Source organism: Dermacentor andersoni, chromosome 3, assembly GCF_023375885.2.
Source record: "Dermacentor andersoni chromosome 3, qqDerAnde1_hic_scaffold, whole genome shotgun sequence".
Lineage (NCBI taxonomy): Eukaryota > Metazoa > Arthropoda > Arachnida > Ixodida > Ixodidae > Dermacentor > Dermacentor andersoni.
In genome coordinates, this window is record NC_092816.1 from 8,896,533 (window position 1) to 8,919,607 (window position 23,075).

The 23,075-nt window shown below is 46.8% G+C and overlaps 1 protein-coding gene across 1 annotated transcript in view; it reads right to left on the reverse strand.

The window, feature by feature from the left end:
- The window catches only part of LOC126520779 (uncharacterized), a 178,845-nt gene that overhangs the window by 39,067 nt on the left and 116,703 nt on the right, over positions 1–23,075 (reverse strand). Inside the window, exons 2-3 of the mRNA XM_050169559.3 lie at positions 12,169–12,331; positions 8,046–8,188 (exon numbers count right to left, since the gene is read on the reverse strand). Coding sequence (XP_050025516.2) covers positions 8,046–8,188; positions 12,169–12,331 — 306 coding nt within the window. The remainder of the gene's footprint in view (positions 1–8,045; positions 8,189–12,168; positions 12,332–23,075) is intronic.

A 23,075-nucleotide genomic window follows, 5' to 3' on the forward strand; every position in this document is an offset into this window, starting at 1 on the left:
AGACAGGTCTTGGATATATGTTCTTCGAAGTCGGGAATTTCCACTGTTGAAATAGAAAGGGCTCACCGGTTAGGACGCTTTCACGCTGGGAAGAGTAGACCTATTATTGCGAAATTTGCCTCGTTTAAAGAAAAACAGCGCGTGCTAAGTAACGCAAAAAGTTAAAGGGTACTGCAATTGCTATTTCTGAAGACTTTTCGGAAGCAATGCGAAAGAAAAGAAAGATTTTGTGGGACTATGCAAAGGTACATAAACGGGACGGCGTTAAGGCTACCCTTAGGTATGATTACCTACTTTTGAACGGGCAGAAGTTTCTTTGCGATGATGTAACAATGCAGGTAACCTCACAGAAGTGACGATGCCAGTCTAGCGCTATTAACCTTACTTTTCTTTTACTCAATTGTAGGAGTATAAAAAATAAAAAAGATGAATTGTGTGCACTCATAGACGCAGTAAAGCCTTCAGTCATTCTTGGCACAGAATCCTGGTTAGAACCAAACATTAGTGATCAGGAGGTATTTACAACAGGATATACCTGCTACAGAAAGGACAGAAATTGTCATGGAGGAGGCGTATTTATACTAATAGATAACAGCATAAGGTCTTCTCAGATTCAAGTGGATGTTGGTATATGTGAAGCCATATTGTGCAAACTAGAACTTCCGAATCGTATGATCATTACAGTATGTAGCTTTTATCGTCCTCCAAATGTATCACCAGACGTTCTCACGTGTTTTCAAGGCATAATTGATGCAGTGCATACGGATACCATAGTAATTGGGGGCGACTTCAATTTACCGGATATTAAATGGGATACATCGAACAGTATCACAGCTACTGGAATACGCAATACAGAAATTATGGATATGGTGAATCTGTATGCACTGCACCAGCTGGTCCTCTCGCCAACGCGGAGAAACAATATTCTGGACTTGCTGCTTACGAATCGACCTGATCTTGTGGATTCAACACTCGTGATTCCTGGTATAAGTGACCACCAGGCTGTCGTGTCGATGATGTCACTAGCCTATGTTAAAACCACAACCCATGTTAACAGAAGAGTGTACGATTATAAAAAAGCAGATCTAGATTGCATTAATCAAGCGTTGGACGCCTATTTTACTGTGTTTAAAACAGAAGCCGACTGTAGGAATGTGGAACAGTTGTGGCGGTTATTGAAGCAAAAGATACTGGAACTACGTGAGCGGTTTGTCCCATCTTGGGTACTGACGACGCGAAGGAGCAAAAACAAACCTTGGTTTACGAAAAGGTTGCGCCAACTCGCGCAAAAAAGGCAAAGAATTTATCGCGCCTTTGGCAGAACACCATCAAGAGAAACAGCGGAAAAACTGAAAGAAATAACTCGAGAGGTTAATGAAGCAACACGCACTGCTAAAGACAGTTATTCAAAAACTATTCAATCATGATTAAAAGATAAACCAAAATAATTTTGGAGACACGTGAAAAAGAACGGAAAGGATGTAGTAAATATTCCCCCTCTCGTGTCCGGTGATGTCACAGTTCATGACGACACTGACAAAGCAGAATGCTTCAACGCCTACTTCTGTTCCGTTTTCACTCTTGCAACAATGCCTTCTGCGGACGAGCTAACGCTGCCTGAAACAAGTAACATGAATGATGTTGTAATCAATATGCATGGCATCGAATCGTTGCTTCTAGGACTCGACACTTCTAAAGCCTGTGGTGCCGATGAGTTACCAAACTTCCTGTTCAAGTCATGCGCTGAACCGCTTTCTAAGTACTTGAAATTAATTTTTGACAAGTCGCTGCTCGAAGCCTCCCTGCCTGATGACTGGAAAACAGGCATTGTGGTCCCTGTTCATAAATCTGGCCCTAGAAGCGACGTTTCAAACTATCGTCCAATATCATTGACATCCATCGCATGTAAAATACTAGAGCATATTCTATTCACGAGCATTGTAGCTCATTTCAATACTAATTCTGTGATTACGTCCTCCCAACACGGATTTCGTAAGGGGTTTTCTTGTATTACACAGTTGTTAGAATTCACAAATGATATTGCTTCTGCTTTGGATAAACGGCTTTCAGTTGACTGTATCTTCCTCGATTTCAGAAAGGCTTTCGACACGGTACCGCATTCTTTGCTCATAGAAAAAATGCATAAATATAAAATTTACCCGCAGGTTGTCGCATGGGTTAAAGAATATCTTACCCTGCGCCGGCAGGTCGTGGTTGTAAACGGGGTTCAGTCGCGCCCGCAAGCAGTTACATCCGGTGTACCCCAGGGCTCTGTCCTGAGGCCTTTACTTTTTTTATTGTATATCAATGATATTGGCGAAGGTCTTACATCGCAGCTAAGGCTGTTTGCAGATGACTGCTTGTTATATAGGGTGACTAACAACAACATGGATGATGCCGGTCTGATTCAGGAAGACCTCAATATAATTAGTGAATGGTGCACTAAGTGGCGCATGCAGATAAACTTAACCAAAACAGTCAACATGACATTCACTCGAAAGAAGAACTTTATAAATTTCTGTTACACCTTGAATAACAAGTTAATAGCTAAAGTGACACAGTTTAAATACCTAGGGGTTTGGTACACCCCAGAATTATCATGGCAGAAACAGGTTAACTATGTAACCGCTAAGGCAGGGAAAATGTTAGGTTTTCTTCGTAGGAACTCCAGCGCATTCAGCACGTCTACACGAGAGCTGCTATATACAAGACGTACGTAAGGTCCGTCCTTGAGTACGCCTGTGTAGTGTGGGACCCTCCGACGGCACGTGACATTAATAAACTTGAGAGGGTACAGAATCTAGGTTTGCGGTACGTGTCAGGTCGATATAAAGTTAATTTCAGCGTTACGAGTGCTAAGGAAGAGTTTAATTGAGATACCTTGGAGGTACGACGCAGAGGGCTGCGACTGAAGCTTTTCCACTCCATATTCTACGGTACAATTGGTACAGAAAGGAACAAAAATATAATGCCCCCTCATTACCGATCACAACGCGTGGATCATGCGCTAAAGGTACGAGAAGTTCCATGCAAGACAGAACTGTATAAGAAAACATTTTTTCCAAGAACTATACAAGAATGGAATAGGTTACCTGCCAGTGTCATCAACGTCGTGTCAAATGATGTATTTTTCGCCCTGTTGAAGTGACTCAGCTAGCCCATTTCTTTAACCTTTAGATTGAATTGCCCATGTATAACTTACCGTGTTTTGGAAATTCTGTAAGTTCTGTTGAACTTTTGTTGTTGTGTTTTCTCACGTCGGGTAAAAAAAAAAAAAATCTTTTGTGAAAGTTTATAACTGTTCTGTAAAACCTTCCCCCCCCCCCCCCCCCCCACTGTAATGCCTTCTGGCGCCTGTGGGTACTGAATAAATAAAATAAATAAATAAATAAATATTTTTTATCTGTCATGGAGGGCTGGTTCCAGAATTAAAATAGAAACAGCTTGTAATTGCTTTACGCTATAGCACCCCAGGCTGATGTCATCTTAAGCTGTAAACGTGTCGGTACGGTTAGTTAGAAGCACAATAATTAAATTGCTCAAAGCCATAAGAATGTGTTATCAGCGACGACGGCATCGGGCAATCATCTGGTTGGACCATAAAGTTAATCTCTCTTTCTCTTCATCGGGCACTGATTACGATTATTGTAACGATTTTGCTGCGTTTAACTGTAGATACTACATCCAAACGTTACAAAGCAGAAAAAAACACCTGTTTTTCTTTTCGCAATTCAAAAGAAAAGCAGCTGTATGTATATAGTGTACTGGAGTGGTGAGGAATTTTCGGGTATAGATGTCGCCGTAGTCCAGCTTCCCTTCTGCATTTAGATCATGCAGGAAGGCATTCACTCTTTCGAAGTTCACTAAGCTAACCGTACCCGCTTCCTTGAGAGCAAGGATTTATCAATAACAGTGAGGGACTGCACGTACGAAATAAGAACGAGTAAGGGGCAAATTGCTGCAAAACAAAAATATGCGGACTGTGGGAATCGACGTAATTAAGCGAAGCTTTCTGTTCTGTGTGATTTGATTGATGATAATTTGCGGCGATGTTGACGACAAATGTTTTATTTCTGCATCTTTTAGTGCAATATGCGAGTGGTGAGTTGATGGTAAACGTTACCGTGCGTGTACCTCTGATGTTTGTCTGCGTAGTACACAGAATACACAGCGAGACGTGCTCGCTTGAGGCGTTATTGTGCGCCATCGCATCTCGGCAAAAGTGTTAAAAGTTTACTTGAATTATGGGACTGTACGCGCCAAAACTACAATCGGATTATGAGGCACGCAGTATTAGCTGACTACGGATTGATTTGGACCCCTGGGGTTCGCTAACGAGTTCCTAAACTTAAGTAGACGAGCGTTTTTGTATTTCGCCAGAGTTGAAATGTGGCTGCCGCGGTGGGGATCGAACCCCACCGCGGTATGGTATACGAGGCACACCCCTACGACTTCTAACCTCTTAGCTAAAATTTCGTAAACAAGCCGTAGTGATAGCTGATTCTCTTTCCTCATTTAAAAATGTGAATGCTGGTGTTCCCCAAGGGAGCATCCTTGGTCCCCTTCTATTTAACTTTTACATTAACGACATAATTAAGATAAGCGCGAAACCGACATTTGTTATTTATGCGGATGACACTACACTACTGTTCCGAAACTCTAACACTACGACATTTCACCTCGACATAAACGATTGCCTTGACAAATTGAACTCCTGGAGCAAACTAAATTCATTGGAGATAAACGTTAATAAAGCAAAGGCAATCCTGTTTTCACCCAAACAATCACGTGCTATGCTAGAAGGTAATCTTCTCCTCGGTAATGACAATTTAGAAGTTGTCGACTCTGTTAAGGCACTTGGTGTCCATTTTCATAAAAACATGTCCTGGGATCTGCACATCAATCACGTTATTACCCGTATTGCAAAGTCTGTTGGTATTTTAGCAAAGTTTCGATTCTTTTTACCACAAGAGGTTAAATTAAAAATTTACAATGCTCTGTTCCTTTCTCATCTTAATTACTGTATCCTTGTCTGGGGGAAAACCACAACAACGAACTTAAATCGCATATTCGTACTCCAAAAGAAAGCTCTTCGACATATAGCCAATGCAGATTACCACGCTCATGCTAAATCACTTTTTCATCGTTTTAATTTAATTTCTACTCACAATCTTTACTCGTATCATCTGGCGATAAGATATAAACAAAGCATCAACAATCCTGGAAATTTATTGGCTTCCCTTGCAGACCTGACAATTCGAACGCCAATACATGACACTCGTAGCACGGAACCCTGGCAAATACCATTTTCGAGAACATCCTATGGGGAGCAAATGCTTCGCTGTTCTCTTCCTAAGCTAATAAATTATCTACACAAACAGGCATTAACGATAAAAAATAGTAATAGAACAAGACTCCGCAACTTTTTTGTACATGTCGAATAACAACTTTATAAGTAAATGTAAAATTCACTTATATGTTGATAAGATTGTTTTCTTCTCATTTGTGCGCCTGTGCTATTGTAAACTAGTTATTATCTTGTTATGTATAATTGATTCTATTGTTTATTTGTCGACTTGTCACCTTCGCTGTGCCTTGTAAAAGAGGGCCCGAACCCCCGTCAAGTGGACTAGCTTCCACTTTTGTTCGGGCCTCCTTCCAAAGTTCTTTGGAAAAATAAACATGATTTTGATTTTGATTTTGAACCCGCGACCTCGAGCAATGCCATAGCTACGAAGCTACCACGGCGTGCGCAGAAGTGCTGCATTGAAGCGCGACGCCTAGACACTACGGTACTTTAATGCGGCTTTGAGTGTGCACGCCGTGCGTGAATTGTCCGCTTGACAAATTTGCATGAGGTTTATTTTCAGAAATAGCAGAAATGTAACGTACCTTCAGCTTAAATATATCCAATTTTCCGCAACCTCTGTCGTGTCTAGCAGTAGCTAGAGTACCTAGGGGGCGCGCACATCGAGGCACCCTAGTAGTAGCGTTTCCTCGCCTTCTAACGCCGCCTTTTCCCTCTCCCGCCCTCCCCCAAGTAAGTGAGTGGCCAGCGAAGAGGCTGTTGTTATTGACTCGTTTTGTGGCTGCATTGCTTCATCCCATTATCTGCCTCCTCTCCTCCCTCCTTCATACTATTTTATATACTTGCTCTCTGGACGGTTGCACGTTAGTATAAAAGTACGTGCTGCAACTTCTGCAAAGCTTTTGCGGAGGGTCACGGATAAGTACAGCCGTCAAGAGGCTGTTGTGGTGACGCCGAGGGCGCTGCAGAGGGTATTGTGCATATTCGACACGGTGCAAAGGTCCAAACGAGTCTCTCGCGTCGCCTTTCCTCTCTGCCGCGCTTCTGCAATGTATATATACGCTCTGAACCATCCCCGACGCCACGTGCAAGAAAACAGCGGCAGCAGTGGCGGCAACGGGAAAGTCGAAAGAAGAGGCAAAGAAAGCGTCGTTTTAAACGTGTGTTCGTAGCGCTGCACTGCTTGGGTTCCCTCAGACTGCTGGACGCCACTGCAGTCGAGAACCTTCCAACTGGTTGGCAAGGATAGGGAAGATGGCGCCAACGCTATGTGAAGGATTATTACTTCAAATCTTGACATTTCGGCCCCCACACACGGTCGTCTTGCTTGCAATCAAGTGAACAGTATTGTGAACAAGGCTCCCATGTGGGGACAGAAACGTCAATTTTTTTAAGACGAAGCTTCTTTGCCTCTTTCTTCGATTTTCCCACTGCTGCTTCTGCTGCTGTTGCTGTATGGCCCACCACGTCGGGGGGTGGTTCAGAGTGTTTGTATACGTGTCAGGAGCGCGGTAGAGAGGAAAGATGACAGGAGAAACTCGTTCGGACCTTTGCACCACGTCGAACTGCATAATGCCCCCTGAAGCTCCTTTGGAGTCGCCATACTAGCCTGTTGGCAACTGTAATTATCTGTGATCCCCCACAATAGCACTGCAGAAATTACAGCGCTTACCTTTCTATTAGCGTGCAAGTCCAGAGCGAAGCTAGATAGAATCGCGGGGAGGAAGGGGGAGAGATGGCAGACAATGGGTAGAACCGACGCAGTCACGAAATGAGTGAACAGCCTTGCCACTCTTTGCTCACGCTTCCCATACGGGGGTGGGGGGAAACGGGGGATATAGGGAAAAGGTGAGGACACGACAGCTTTTGCTGGCAAACGGGATAAATTTAACTTCAAAGCACGGTACGGTACATTTCTGCTACTTCTGAAAAATAAACGACATGTAAATTTGTCAAGCAGACAACTTGCGCTGAGCGTGCAGAAGCAGAGCCGCATTAAAGCGCAGCGTAGGTTCTAGGAGATACCCTGGAAGTTGCCACACGTCAAATCAACACTTCTGTGCCGCCGCTGTAGCTTTCCGGCTCTTGTATTGCTCCAGGTGGCGGGTTTGATCCCGACCACGGCAGTGTAATTTCGACAGGGGCGGAATAATAAACGCTTCCGCACTTAGATTTAAGGAAATGTTGAAGAACACCACGGTGTCAAAAATTAATACGGAGTGCGCCACTACGGCGTGCCTCATTATCCGATTGTAGTTTTGGCACCTAGGGCGCCATAATTCAGTTAAAGTTTCATACTTCTGCGGCGATGTGATGTGGCATGTGAGACGATGAATATGCCCAACCTTTTTAGAGGTTATGGAGTATGGCACACAACAACGCCTCAAGCAAACAACTCTCCCTTTGCGTTGTGTGCTACGTAGACAAACAGCAGTAGTGCACGCAAGGTAACGTTTAACATCAACTCACCACTCTCGTGTTGGACTAAATGTTGAAGAAATTAAACATTCGCCGTCGATATCACGACTAATTATCGTCAATGAAAGCAAACAGCACAGAAAGCTTAGCTTACATCAATTCCCACGGTGCGTGGGATCCGCATATTTTTCTTTCTTTCCCGGTCATGGTCGGTGTTGTTGGCTGAATATCGTGCTTTAAATCGAACGTAGCTAACTGACTCCTCCTTTCGTTTCTTCCAAGAAAAGATAGGGGATTTCTTTCCCCCAAGAGCACTCACCATTCTGCATACGTCCCGGGCTGCACAGCTCATTCATGACCTGACGCGTGCCATGTACCACGTCGTTGTAGAGGATCTGCTTGAGTCTGTCCGAGCAGCGGGACATGTGCTCGTCGACGCAGCGGTGACCCGCCTTCCACTTGCTGTGTCCCGCGATGTCCCGTTGCAAGCGTGGCAAAAGGGGTTCAAAAGGCCCAATGCAATGCGCACTTGTTCAGGCAAGCAGGGACGAACCACTTCGGGCAAACTCATTCTGGGTACCCTATTTATTACCACTGTCAATTCAAGGCCGAGCAAGCATGTATAGATCGAGTAAGTGCGTGTCATGCGCATTCAGGTTAGCCTGCATTGCTGTTAATGGTTTGACGTAGGCTCTTTCATGTAGATTAGGAATCGCACCGTGTTGGGGACCTGCCTGCGTGACGATTGCATATTTCAGCCTGTAGAAATTACGTGTAAAGCTTATCTAGTCGCATTAGCTGTGTTCGATCTTTAGCTATTGCTTGCGCTATTTCCGTCTATACTCGCATACATAACATCCAGCACAGTTAGTGTACACAAGTGATATGCGGTAACATAAATCTGGTCGTGAGTGTGTTGAATGGCGGTGCTTTTGTCATATGTGAGAGGCACGCGGCACAAAAAGAAAAGAAGAGGACGATGTGCGCGGATTCGTCCGAATGGCACGAGCCCTCGAGGCGCGTGACCCGAGCTTTGATCGGGAGAGAAGCGGCGTTGAGCTGGTATTATCGACGTGGCTCTGAACCAAGAAGGTTGGAGCGTCAGCATCGCTCTGGTGACTGGAGCCATGGAAGTTCAGTCAAGCCCGTGACGCTGGCGATCCAGGGTGTGGCCGTCGACCTCGGCGACGTTCGAGCGAGGCTCCTTGGACCTACTGCATTATCTCACGGCGATGCCCGGCACTCCAGGAATCGTCCTCCTTCAGAGGCAGACCAGCACGTGCAATAGTCCCCGGGGCGTCCCGTCGGCCCTCGAAGAAGTAGCGGCGGAACCCTGCGTTAGGCCTAGCCAGGGAGGCCGGAGTGCCTCGTCACCGACAGAGTTCGGGACAACGACATCCGAGACGGACGAGCTGGCCGGCCGATACCAAGGCAGCAAAGCTTGCGGAGTCGGCGCGAACACCGACTATGACCAAGAGCTGTCGCGCATCGGACTTGGAGATACTGAGGCAACAGAACTTTGTAAGAGCATTCCTTTTTGTTAGCGCGCAGCCATAGGCTAGGGTCACCGGACTTTCACGTAGAACGCGCTAAGGACTGACGTGGCCGGCAATAAAGACATGTTTAGTCACTATTAAGTAGGTGGCTTAGGTGCTGGTGTCTCTTCATGGTGTTTTAGTTATGAGTTTTGCTTTGAGTTTTTCATTATGGGTAAATATAAAATCTGTTTGCTGTGCTTCCCTGCGTCTCCCGAGTCCAGCTCTCCTAACATCAGCACGGCCCCGAGATCAGTGACACGCGACTCACCAAAGTGTTCTTGACAAAGATTGGTCCCCTTTTCAGGAGTTTTTTTAAAAAAACGGCCTTCTGTCGGTCTTCACGGTGGCGAATTTCACGCTCCGGCTGTGACTTTGGTGCTTTTTCTTTCGCCGTCGCTACAATTTCTTGCTACACCTGGCAAGAAATTGCTCATCCACGACTTTGTCGCGAACCCCTTCATACGTTTTGTCCTTCTCGAACAGCTCTATCCATCTCTCAATATAATTTGTTAGACGACGCGCGAACTGCTTGCCTGTTTCAGAATCTTCAGGCTTACATGACCTAAACTTTTCAGAACCCTTCTGCGATCAACCTGAATCTTTGCAATAAAGTTTTCTTCACCTTGTCATAGTCTAATGACTCCTCTGCTGGCATACGCCCAAAAGACAATCAGAGCCTCGCCCACTAAACACAGGCTTAAAGTGTTAGCCCACTCGCTCCTCTCCCAGCCTTGCCAGATTGCTATCCTTTCAAACTGATGCAAATGCGCATACAGCTCATCCCTCCGCTCATCGAAAGGTGCCATAAATTTTCTAGGGCGAATCTGCCTTGGCCTGGAAGAAGGTGAGCCTGATGACGCCGACCCGGGCGTACTCGTGCCTTCACGAGAGCCCGCGCTCATCTCTGCTAGCTTTATCTTCAGCTCCAACATTTCTTTTTCTCTTTTGTGCTCTTCGCACGTTCGTTCGTGTTGCTTTTCTTTTACTTGTTGAGCACACTCGAAGAACTTCATCGCCTCGTGTTTGACAGGTTTAAATCTTAGGTATCGCTGCCAGGCGTTCCCACTCCATCTCTAAACCAGCAAGATCAGTGACAGGGCCGAAATAGAATTTTAATATTATCCTTGGACGAATCCTATCCTGAGACGTATCCTGGTACGGATTCTATCCTGGGACGTATCCTGATACGGATTCTATCCTGGCAGGCTCGCCAATTTTTGACGCGAAAACATTGGTGTGTAGCGTGTCGCTGATCTCGGGGCCGTGCGGATGTTAGGAGAGATGGAGTCGGGAGACGCAAGGCAGCACAGCAAACAGATTTTAATTTATCCATACTCAAAAACTCAAAGCAAAACTAATAACGAAAACACCATGAAGAGACATCAGCACCAAAGCCACCTACTTAACAGTGACTAAACATGTCCCTTATTCCGGCCACGTCAGTCCTTAGCGCGTTCCACGCGAAAGTCCGGCAAGCCTAGCCTATGGCTGCGCGCTAACAAAAAGGGATGCTCTTACAAAGTTCTATCACCTCACGTATCTCCAAGTCCGATGCGCGTCAGCTCTTCGTCATAATCGGTGCTCCCGCCGACTCCGCAAGCTTTGCTGCCTTGGTATCGGCCGGCCAGCTCGTACGTCTCGGATGTCGGTGTCCTGAACTCTGTCGGTGACGTGGCACTCCGGCCTCCCTGGCTAGGCCTAACGCCGCGTTCCTCCGCTACTTATTCGAGTGCCGACGAGACGCCCCGGGGACTATCGTACGTGCTGGTCTGCCTCTGATGGGAGATCCTTCCTGGAGTGCCCGGCACCGCAGTGAGAGGTGGCAGCAGGTCCAAGGAGCCTCGCTCGAACGTCGCTGAGGTCGGCGGTCACACCCTGAATCGCCAGCGTCACGGGCTTGACCGAACCTCCATGGCTCCCGTCACCTGTGCGATGCTGACGCTCCAACCTGCTTGGGCCAGAGCCACGTCGATAATGCAAGCTCAGCGCCGCTTCTCTCCCGATCAAAGCTTGGGTCATGCGCCTCGAGGGCTCGTGCCGTTCAGAACGATCCGCGCCCAACGTCCTCTTCTTTTTGTGCCGCATTTGCCTCTTACATCTGACAGCTTTATAAGCGGATCTTACACACAAAAACTCTACGAAGGAAAAGTCAACAGATGTGTGCAGTTGGGGCTGTAGTAACATGTTAAACTGGAACCCTGCCTTATTTATAGAAGCATAGGTCCCAAACTAGTAGCACGCAACTAAATGTCTAAGGGTCTAAATTTTTATGGAGGGTAGAGTAGTTGTTTTTAACAATTCGCGGTGCTCAGCTATATCAAACTATTTTGTTAAACCGTCGTGCATTTGCATTAGTGCGTACAACAATGTCGTTCCAACAAAACGTGGCTTTGACCACTCGTTTAGAATCGCATGTTACTTTATGCCTGCTTCTCGCCGTACAAACAGACTAAACCACAGCCGAATTGCCATCGTATCAAAAATGGTATAAAAGCCTATTACATTGTCCCTGTGCCGTGAAGTGTTAGAGACAACAGCAAATTAGGGCCGGGTGAATCGATGCCAAAAGGCACGATGAGTCCGTGTCTAATCGCAATCATCGGAGCGTAAGTGGCTATGCTTTTCTCTTTCTTTCTTTATTCTGTTCCGGGGGGGGGGGGGGGGAGCTTGCTAACAAAACACCAAGTTTCAAATTAGATTCTGTACATGTCTGTATGGGTAATCTGTTGGCCGTTTTTCTTTAGAAAAATATTCATTTTTTCATTATCGAAGCTTCCATATGGTTCATAAGCCAAGATTGGTGTTAAGAAGTGCAAAATAAGCCTAGTCAGGAGTGCGTGCTGCGCGATAAATAATGGCCGCTCAAGTTCTCGCACTTCAGTCATGGCGCATGCTTGTACAGACCTGCAGAGAATGTCCAGCTCGTGCCTGGTGGAGGCGAGTGCAAGCTCGTCCGACTCGGTGATGCTGCTGAGCTTGCGCATGCAGGCGTCGAACTCGGCCATGCTGCAGCTCGCATTTGACGACCCCTGTGGTGAGGAGGCCGGCGGCAACCGACCACCACCTGCTGCGAGTGGCATGTGATTAACGATGCATAGACGGCGTGCTTCGCACTGCACACAACCTATTATTTATTGATACGTCTATCTATCTATCTATCTATCTATCTATCTATCTATCTATCTATCTATCTATCTATCTATCTATCTATCTATCTATCTATCTATCTATCTATCTATCTATCTATCTATCTATCTATCTATCTATCTATCTATCTATCTATCTATCTATCTATCTATCTATCTGTCTGTCTGTCTATCTGTCGATCTGTCGATCTGTCGATCTGTCTGTCTGTCTGTCTGTCTGTCTGTCTGTCTGTCTGTCTGTCTGTCTGTCTGTCTGTCTGTCTGTCTGTCTGTTGCGATAGCAATTACATGGATATTTCAGACGCATTTCTGCCGTAGCCTTGATGTTTCGTATAAAGGACCTGTAGGAGGCGAGGCAAGGAGGGGAACGTCCTACTCAGGCGACTGCCGCGTATGGCGCGGCCGCGTGGGCCCAATCTTGAAAGTGATCTGGAATGGGGAGAGAGTCTAGGTGCGACGAGGGCTGACAGCTTCTTGTGCTCTGTGTTTTCGCCTGTTAGTTTGCGTTGAAGCAAGAGGCAGCACGAAGGTCAATCCGCTCGCTGCTGCGCCTGTCCTTCCTCACTACAGCATTTTGACACCGAGTTTTTGCGGTCATCGAGTGAGATGTGTTCATGTTTCCTCGTGCGCGCGTTACACCATGCTTGATTTATTTAGTAAGCGAGCATTTACAAATTTATACGGCCGATAATATTACTATCCTTACTTATATAGCTGTCTACTATTTGCTATCGCAATCGATACTTCGCCTTTCGGGCTCAACCGCTAGTTATTCTTTCCACCCCGTTGATCCATCTTTTTATTTACTTAACGTGTTGTCAATGTCCATTCGCGTTACAGAGGAGAGTGTGGGTACGTAGTCTATCGTATAACGCAAGCTTCGAGAACGCTGTCAACCAAGTGACTTATCCACCGTGTTTCTACAAGGGGACTTACATTCGTCCCCATGCCCCATGATGTCTCTAAAGACGTCCCTTGTTCGACGAGCATTGATCATTTCAAGTCTCCATCTCCCTGTCTACCTCTGTCTTGCAAGATACGACAGAGAGAAAGAGAGAGAGGGCTCTTTATTAGAAAAACAGAGAATTTTGCTGGCGCGTATATGACCGCTGGCATGCTACTCTGTATGGGGATGGGGAATGTGATTAAAATATTCCAGAAGAGAGTGGGAGAAAAAGAAGATAAAAATGAATATGAAATGTCCGAGTGGACCTGATACTAATATTTACAGGTGACATGGCGGGTAAATTTAGGCTTTTGTATATGAAGTGTACAATCTTTAAAGCTTTCCTATTAGACCAATTTCTGACAGGTATTTAAACAATAAATCCAAAACCCGTCGCTGTTATGAAGGGCCGGGCATTGTACCTAAGATGCTCGGTAACGTTAACGGTACGTTGCAAAACATGTCCATTTGTTGCTCAAAAAGTTGTCTCTCGTCGCGGTACGCGGGGCATTCTAGTAATATGTGCTCCATTGTCTCTAAGTTGCGACAGTTATCGCAGTATGGGTTAGTGGTAAGCCCTATGCGGTACAGATAATTGTTCGTGTATGCCACGTTCAGTCGAAGCGGATGGTACAATGTCTCTTAAGTGTCGACGAAGTGGTCATGGAATTTTCGGTCTCATTTCTGGGTCAGTGTAACGCAGAAAGTTATCTTGATGAAGCGGCGGATTCCAGATGCGGTCATTTTCTTGATAGGCATATTTTTTTGCCATGTTTGAAGCGCCGGCTTTTGTTCTTTTGAACTTGTGGTATTGGAGTCCATTTCTGGCAGCTTCATCCACTCTTTCATTTCCCGAAATGCCGGCATGGCCAGGTATCCACTGGAACTTTATGCGATGCCCAGCAATCTTAGACCTGTGGTGAAGATAAGCAATGTCAAATGCTGCTGGTTGATTATTGCAACGCTTGTGCCTGTTCCACATACTTTGTAGGGCTGCTTTTGAATCTGTGAAAATCACCCATGTCTTTGGCAGCTGCTGCCGAAGTACATACACAAGGGCCTCCTTAATGCCATATAGCTCGGCTGACGTAGATGAAGTCGCTCGCTCAAGACGAAACGAGAATCATTGCCCTGTAGAGGGAACAACAAGTCCGCATGATGAACGATGTGGAGTTGTAGAGCCATCTGTGAAAATGTGCGTTGCGGCTGCGTATTCTTTGTGCATATATTCCAAAGCTATCTGATAAGTCGCTGCTTGAGGCATTTTGTTTTTCGCACTGATTCCAGGTATATATGGCACGATTTCCAGTGGGGACAGTGTCCATGGTGAAATGTTTCGTGGCATAATTTGTGACGCCTGAGCAGGAATCGAAATAGATATGCTTCTGACGGCCTCCCCAAAGCTAGATGTAGCACGGGTTCTAGAAATATCCCTTAAAAAGTGAGTCTTCGTATGAATGACGTGACGGAGGTGAATCCGAAGTGTCTCTTGCGAAGATACTTCGAGATGCAGGCATCCAGCTTCTGATACAGTTCCTGAGCGGGACGACCCCGTCGGAAGGCCAAGACATACGCGAAGGCAGTTGTTTCGTCCTGCCTCAAGTTTTCTCTTGCTTGTGGGAGACAGATTGTGCAGGATCGGGAGGTAATATCGTAGTGTTCAGTCGACGTAGACAATCCATCAATCCATCAATCAATCAATCAATCAATCAATCAATCAATCAATCAATCAATCAATCAATCAATCAATCAATCAATCAATCAATCAAAGTTTAGTTCACCAGAAAATTCCCGATGGTCTTCAAGGCTAGAAGCTGCTCTAGGCAGCTTGACTGAGTCCCTGAAGACCCTTACATCGGCAGCATGCGCCGTTCGCAGCACATACATGCTTATTTGATCATAATTATAACATGTAAGTAATACTGTAACAAGTTTACGTAAGGATCACTTGAAGTTAACATACAGAGTCACAGCAGGATTCACATCAATTGTTTTATACAGCATAAACATCATCGTATAAAGACTTTTGACTGCACAAAATAAAATAAAGGTAAATAAAAATAAAATTCCGTTAATTTAACAGGTTTTAACAGGTGTTCCTCCATAATGCCTTATGATGGAGCACCATTGATCGACAGTTGATTCCCCACTGTGATCCGGCTAAAAATCGGAATATGTGCGACGCCGACGAAATCTTCTCACTCAGTTTTTTCACTTGGGGCGACCATGTGAGGTTCCTATCAATCGTCATTCCAAGAAACCTTTGCGTCTTGACGTATGGAAAGACACGACCACCCAACACTAGTGGGTATTTTTCTATACACCTCCGTGTGAAAGCCATGGCAACGCTCTTGTCGGGGGACAATTTCAGAGCCCTTGGATTTAGGTAGGCTGATATGTTTGCTAGCGCTCTCTGGAGACGTTGTTGGGTGGTACTGAGGGATCGCGTCGCACACGAAATGCAGATATCGTCCGTATACAGTGTGATGTTGACGCCGCGGAGCAGGTTTCTTCTCAGATGGATGCGGACTAAATTAAATAATACCGGGCTTAATACAGCTCCTTGTGGCACTCCCTTCTCGACGGCATAAAGCGCCGTGCGGCCATCCGGGGTACACATGAAAAGTTGGCGTCCTTGAAGATAGTCTTCAATCCATGCTCAAAGCCGTCCTCGACAACCAAGGCAGATTGAAAAGGAACAGTATTGCTGTCAATGCAGCTGGGGAATCGGTTCCATTCGGAGGCTGTGCAATTCAAAGGTGATTATGAGGTTGGTTTGGCAGCTTTCTACGTGCATTCGTTGAGCCGGTGGTCCACTCGCGATGAGATGCAGGAAAGCGGTAAAAGCAGATAATGTTTCAGTTGACAATTGGCGTTGCAAACTTTAAAACTCAAAAACTAATGGGCCACTTCAGAATAAATTATGGAGTTTAACGTCACAAAGGAACTCACGGGATATGGCGGATGCGGCAGTGGGCAGCTCCGGGGTATATTTTACCACATGAGGGTCATTAGTGCGCAATCAAAGCATGGTACAACAGCGATTTTCGATTATATCCCCTGAGCAATATGGTCGCCATGACCGGAAGTTGAAGCCGCGATAAATTACTTATACATTGTCACAGCTATTGAGCCACCTCGGCGGGTGAGGAGACTTTCTTTTTGAAAAGCCTGACTGGTTAAGCTAAGCGTTATTACAGATATTGTAGACGTTTATTACCCTCGTCATCATCTGTATATTATCATCATCATTCTATGTTGATCGACCGTCATGTTCAGTTCCTGGGATCGTCATAATCGGGTGTTTGGCTTTGCTGGTTCGGTGCCGAGTACCAGGGCCAAATAAACATCGCTCCAACAGAGACGTCATACGTCGTGGAGGGGACTTTTCGATCCTCGGTCCTCTACCCGCTCAATCTACTCCCTGGAGCTTCGTTCAGGTCACCGCTTGCGCCCACTGTCCGCTAGCATGTCTCCGGCCGACCCACCCTCCACTTCTACCGCTACAGTTCCGACACCGCAAGCCGCCCCTTATATCCTAAGCAGCCACCAGCGTGACCACCATCTCTTCCCTGGTCTCCTTGAGGAAGATGTGAAGAACTGGCTGGACGACTACGAGCGAGAACGTTCCGCTAATCGTTGGGACGACACCCTCAAGCTCCGCCATGTCTTCTACTTGACGGGTGTGGCGAAGGGTTAGACACGGGACCTTTCCCTGAGCCTCCTTCGAGTTCACCAGACCACATCGAATCGCGCCACACCGAAGTAAGGAACGCAGAAGCAGATCTACCACGTTCCCGAGGCGCAGCCCGTCCAAACAAGTTGGCGTCCCCCACCTCGTGCGCCGCATCTGGAGCTATTCACTGCTTGACTCTTCCCGAAAGTGTAGCGAGAGCCTGGCACTGTTCCAGGTAACGTGGGTCCCGAGGCAAGACGGCTGTAATGCACCGTGAAGCCCTGGCAGCAATCCCCCCACCCACCTTTGTGAAGGCAGTTGCAGACCGGGAAGGCAATACCGCCGACAAATAATCAATCCCTCGGACAATTGGAGCCCAAGGAGTCACCCTCTGAGCCGAATGTGACGTACACTCGCACGGGCGCCTACCATTGGCCGAAAATGACGTGACTTCGAGACACCGACCGAAGGGATTAAAAGCTAGAGACCGGGAGCAGCAAGAGAGCATTCCTCAATTCATCCCTTTCGAGCTTCTTGCACGGGCCGCAGCGTCCGAGTTGCTGCCGGCCCTTAATGACTTAATGACTGTTAATTTCTTTGAACTCTCACTGTAAATAATGTAAATAAACCTTCAGTTTTAATTTCAAGGTCCTCCTCAACCTCGGCCAACTCCCGCACCCAACGGCAAGGTCCAAAATCTGGGAAACAGCAATTGGGATTGTCCTCCAGATCCAACAGAAGACATGGTTCTTCAACCACGAGACAGAATTTAGTGACTGGGCTGCCTTTAAGCAGCATCGCCGCCAAGTATTGGTACCCCAGCGGTTCGTTTTATCATCGCGAAGAAAACCCTCGATGATGCAAGAGCTCTGCTTGAGCTCTGTTCTTGAGCTCTGCCGCCGTGTGAGTTCATCTATGTCAGAGTCAGACAAAGTACGCCCCATTATGAAAGCCATTAGAACAGTCGTCTTCAATGCCCTTGCAATCAAGAACCCCGCTACAATCACTGACGTCGTCACAACGTGTGAGTGCCTGGTCGAACTTAAGTTTGTTCGCCTTCACCCGGACGTTGGCGAATATTCTTCCACGGCGGAGCCGCAACTGCGCATCATGATCAGAACAATGATACGCGAAGAATTACAATAATTGGGCTTGTCATCTCCGTCGGTGTGCCCCAGTCCGACATCGAGCGCGGCCTCGCGTGACGTCATCGGGGATGAAATGGCCTCCCTGATCTACTTCGCGCACGGGCAACCCTTCATCTCTCGTCCGCTACCAACGTGCGCGCAAGTTGCTGCCTTGCCTCCAGGCAATGTCAACTGAACGGTGCCGTTAACAACCTACGCGTCCGTTGCTACCGCGCCTCCACAAAAGATCCCGTCCATGCCGCCTGAGTCTTCACCGGCCCATCTTACTGCAAGAGCTGCGGAACAACCTACCATTATGTACTACCCGCCATGGCGTCCGTCACGTCCCACATGTTATAATTGCGGCTATCGCAGCCGTATTTCACGTTTCTGCCGCAAGCGCCCGCAGAACGAGCGTAGGGGGTACGAAATTTCTGGACGCAAGTTTTCAGTGGAGCCTGTTCCCAAAGCGGGCGTTTCTGTTCACCTCCGCTCCGCTCTACATCTCCGCCCGCATCGACTGAAGACCGAAGCACTCACCGTTCAGCCAGACGCCGCTCCCCTTCACCATTCCACCACACCACGTCACCACTACGGCCCGTCTCACTCTCACTCCTTTGTTCGTCCGGAAAACTAAGTGATGCAGTTTTTGGAGGAGGAACTGCACAATTTTACAGGACTGAAACTCCTCGAGCGCGCCCGTCGAATATGCTTTCGGTGTTTGTACAAGGGGTGTCCGTCGATGCTTTGGTGGATACAGGTGCGACAAATTTCCTTATTCATGCTGATTTATGTTCCCTCTTCAGGAAAGTCACTACGCCTTGCGATCGATCGACGCTAATTGCAGCCCAAGGAGGGCACTGTTCGCCCTTCCGCTCTTTGTACTTCCCGTGTCCTAACCGATGATATCCTGCACCATGTTCAGTTAGCTGTGTTGTCCCCGCCATCACTATGTGTAAGAACAACTTCATACAACTTCGTTGAGGGTCAGTCCCGCGAAGAATGGTCGTATACATTTTTCTCCTGGGTTTTTTTGTTCGTCGTACGCTTCGTACGAAATGCAGCGTCAACGTTTCCGAATCGCCACTTCTGTATATGAAACTCAGTAGCTCTTCCTTCCTTCGTGGAAAGTTAAGCTAAATGGACGAGCTTGATACTTGGCCGCTTGCGCTTGGAGTGGCTCAATCTAAACGATGTTGAAATTGAGCGAAGGCGCCGAATTATATGGCATCCTTATAGACGATGCAAGAAGCTCGGTAACTCTCTCAATCAAACTCCGAAATGCTGTGTCCGGCAGGCCGTATTAGGTCCAAAAGAAAAGCAAGTGCTGAAGTTTCGCATAGCCAGTTCGGGGCTTACGCATGAGCCTTGCGTGTCCGAGTTCGCGTATACAGATGCAATGGTCCACGGCAAAATCACTGCAACTCCTAGTTACTCCGATTTTTGGTCGACAATATAATTATACAAAGCAGATGTGCTGCAAATTGTACATTTGTGTCATTCCTTGCTCTGTGAACAAAAGTTCGGAGAAGTAGAGAGCTAAAAGCGCTCTGAAAGAGTCCATGAAGCTGCCCAGAATCGCGAAAAACTTGTCAAGCGTGCGTTGTTAGCTTGACTTGGAAATTAGCACTTCGTTCAAGGAACCTCTAAAAACTCGTTGTTGAAAGCCCCAGGCCAGCAGTATAGCCTTGCGACGCTCTCTCCATTATCGTCACTGGCTTTTATGCCGCAGACCTTGATTGCTAATTAAAAGCAGTAAAAAAATAGTGCGACGCTGTCGAAATACAACGTTGCGAAGAATGCAACCATCAGAGTGTCACAACACATGATCTTGGCTTGTAGCGCGAAGCGAACACGGACACAGAAAGGAGCAGACAGGACGAGCGCTAACTCTCACATCAGCGTTTGACAGGTCGTTAGGTTCACTGATAACATCTCCGACCTTCGACCTAATAATGCGACGGTTCAGTGAATGCGGAAACAAGTCGTGAGCACCTCCAGGAAATGACACGGCGCTCGAAAGTGATTGACCACGTTTCGGGGGAAAAAACTGAACAATCTGTAACAGGGGATATAAAAAGATGACAGATTCCCGCATGATGCGATTAACTGGTTCCGCGAAATTAACTTTGGAAGGCTTTTTCCTTTCTTTACTACTCGCCTTGCGAAGATATTTCGAAGCTTCTTTTCATTAAAGCGAGGTTCTCTCGCCGTTCATCTAGTATCTGACTTTCGTAGTTACACTGACCTTTCCGCTCGAGCAAACGTGAGGCGTTCGTGAGAGCTACAATATTCAAAACCAGGGGGCGCCGCGCGGAATCTTCGTGGCTACACTGTGCGCGAAGCTTAATCTTCAGTGAAAATGGGCTTGCGGGCTTCCAGGCCTTCAGCGACATAACTCGCCTTCTAAATTGGCTGCTTGAAAAAGCTACAAATAAGAAAGCACTGCATAATAAATGAGTTCTTTGGATAGGAAGAACATCGCGTCATAAATCATAAAAAGCACTGTTCCTGTTTGATAAAAAGATACAAAAAGGAAAAGAGCATTTCTTCGCTTCCATCGTTGCATCCATTATTCTTAAAGGACACTCCTTGTTTTCGTGCAACCCTGCTCGGTTACATGGTCGCTAAACATTGCCAAATATTTTGTGTACAAACTGTCCTTTGTTTCTTCGGTGGCGAGGTTGTTTGGGAAACTCAGATGCAGGGCCGAGGTTTAGTATCGCCTTAGTATAGCAAGGCCTGTCGCCTGACGCCTGGAATTGTTGCGATATAAGAGGGAAGAGGGATAGGCCAGGAAATGAAGCTTTGCAGGGCTTCGATAGAAAGTCTCGCGGTGCTTCCGCTTGCGGGTTTTTAAATGTGCGTCTCGCATACGATGGGGGCACAAGTTTTGCGGTCCGACATCGGCTTGACCGAAGCTATAACGTAGCGGCTTTGGTGGCATTTATCCGTGATTTCTCTCCTGCATCACAAGAAGGGCATGCGCTAAGCCTCACATGCGTGAATAGCTCTTTCCGCTATATTTGTTCAACATTCTTCCGCCTATACAACACCGCAGTCTTTTACACAAAAATTTTACGCGTGGCCTTGGAAAATTGGGGCCGGGGACCTTATTTTTGCATTTTCTTTAAAAAAATGCCAGTCTCGCAAAACTTTATTAATGAGGTCCTAAATGAAATTTCTACTTTTATAGGTCGTCAGATGTTTGCACTCCGAAACTCAACAAACTTCGTTCAGACCGGTCGAGTGGTTGGATAATGAGAGCCTCGCCGCGTCCCTCGTGTGCTTGAGCAGGAAATTCGGGGTTGCGTCATGTTGTCGCTGTGCGTTACAAGTTAGAGGATGGATGGCGCCCTGGAAGTGCAGGCGAAGAATCAGAAGCCGCGCCCTCCTCAGCTTCATTGCCCTTGGCAATCTTGTTCTTGACGATTTGGGATTTTTATGGCGCAGCAGCCGTGCAGGCTATAATGCGCCAAGCACATGTTTTTCAGCAATCTTGTTCTTGGCGCCATGTTGTCGCTGTGCGTTGCAAGTGAGAGGATGGTGTCACTAGCATCCACCTATTGTACCACTATCGAATGAGTGCGTGACATAAGCTTAACATTTCTTTTATTGCGATAGAAAAAACAAAAACAGAACGCGAAATAGTTGAAGCGTACTTAAGGAAGGCATGTGAAAAGTGCGTCGGCTGTCGGTGCTTGGTGTTGCAGGAAAAAGAAGTGACATTTCTTTCGAGGTAGCTATGAACGTGAACTGATTGACTATGCAATCGTATCAATAAACTGTTTGGCTTATACTAGATTTTCTATGATGATGCGTGCATGATGTACCTGATGCGTAGTATATAAATCGATTATTGTTTCATATAAACGCCAGTTCGAAGTTCAGCGCCCGTCCTGTCGTACAGTCGAGCGCGATTTGAAGGTTATCGCGCGAGCGTTGACCGGGAACGCGAACAGCGCCATGGCCCAGAATTCTCTGCCGAGGCGAGGGAGGTATCAGGCCTGCTTCCCTCACTCTTTTTGCGGTTGCTTCAGCAGCCGTCACTCCCTGCTGGGCTATCAGTTTCTTTCTTTTTCTATTTTTTTGGTTCTGCGAACAGGCAGTGATCGTAGTGCGCACGACGTATTCTTCGGTATTATATGAAATTGGACGTTACGAAGCTGTATCTAGCCTATCTAACGTCATTGCTGCTGAGCCAGGAAGAATGGGTGACCAAGAACATTAGCTTAAGCCCGCGAAGATACGAGGTAACCAAGTCCACACTTTATCGCAACAAATGGAAAGCTTAGAATAGAGAGAAAGGGTGGTGAGTTTGTCGCGGGGTGACGGTTGTTGTATGTAACAGCGAACGAGGGAGAGAAGAGTGCATAATCATGATTTTTCCTGTCCCGAAACCGGCCGCCAGGTGCCTGGAGTGCTGGGCTGGTTGACGCTCGCGCGATAACCTTCAAATCGCGCTCGACTGTACATGTTCGTCTTCGTCTTTAGCGCTTTTTTGTGAAGACCGTCAAGATGAACCACCTCGCCCAAACCAAGGTGTGAAGTTCAGCTTTTGACGGAGGTCCATCTGGTCGGTATGGAACACGATGAAAAGGTAGACAAAACCCGGGGCATAACGCTGACCAAAGCATTGTTGCAAGAAATCACAATAAACGACCACATAATTTTTGCCGAAAATTGATCTCATTTCAGTTTCTAGACCCGAGATTAGTCTTTGGTAAAATCATGTGTGCGGGAAATGTGATCCCAAGTCGGGTAAGCCCATTTTGAGCTATGAGTACGGTCCTCCTAAAGTAGTTAAGCGGGCTATAGCGAGGACTATCCTAAATGCTGCATTAAAGAAGTCGTGTTTTCAAACGTCGAAGGCGGCTTTTTCTGATCAGGTAAATCGTTTACTGGACGCTGGTGAC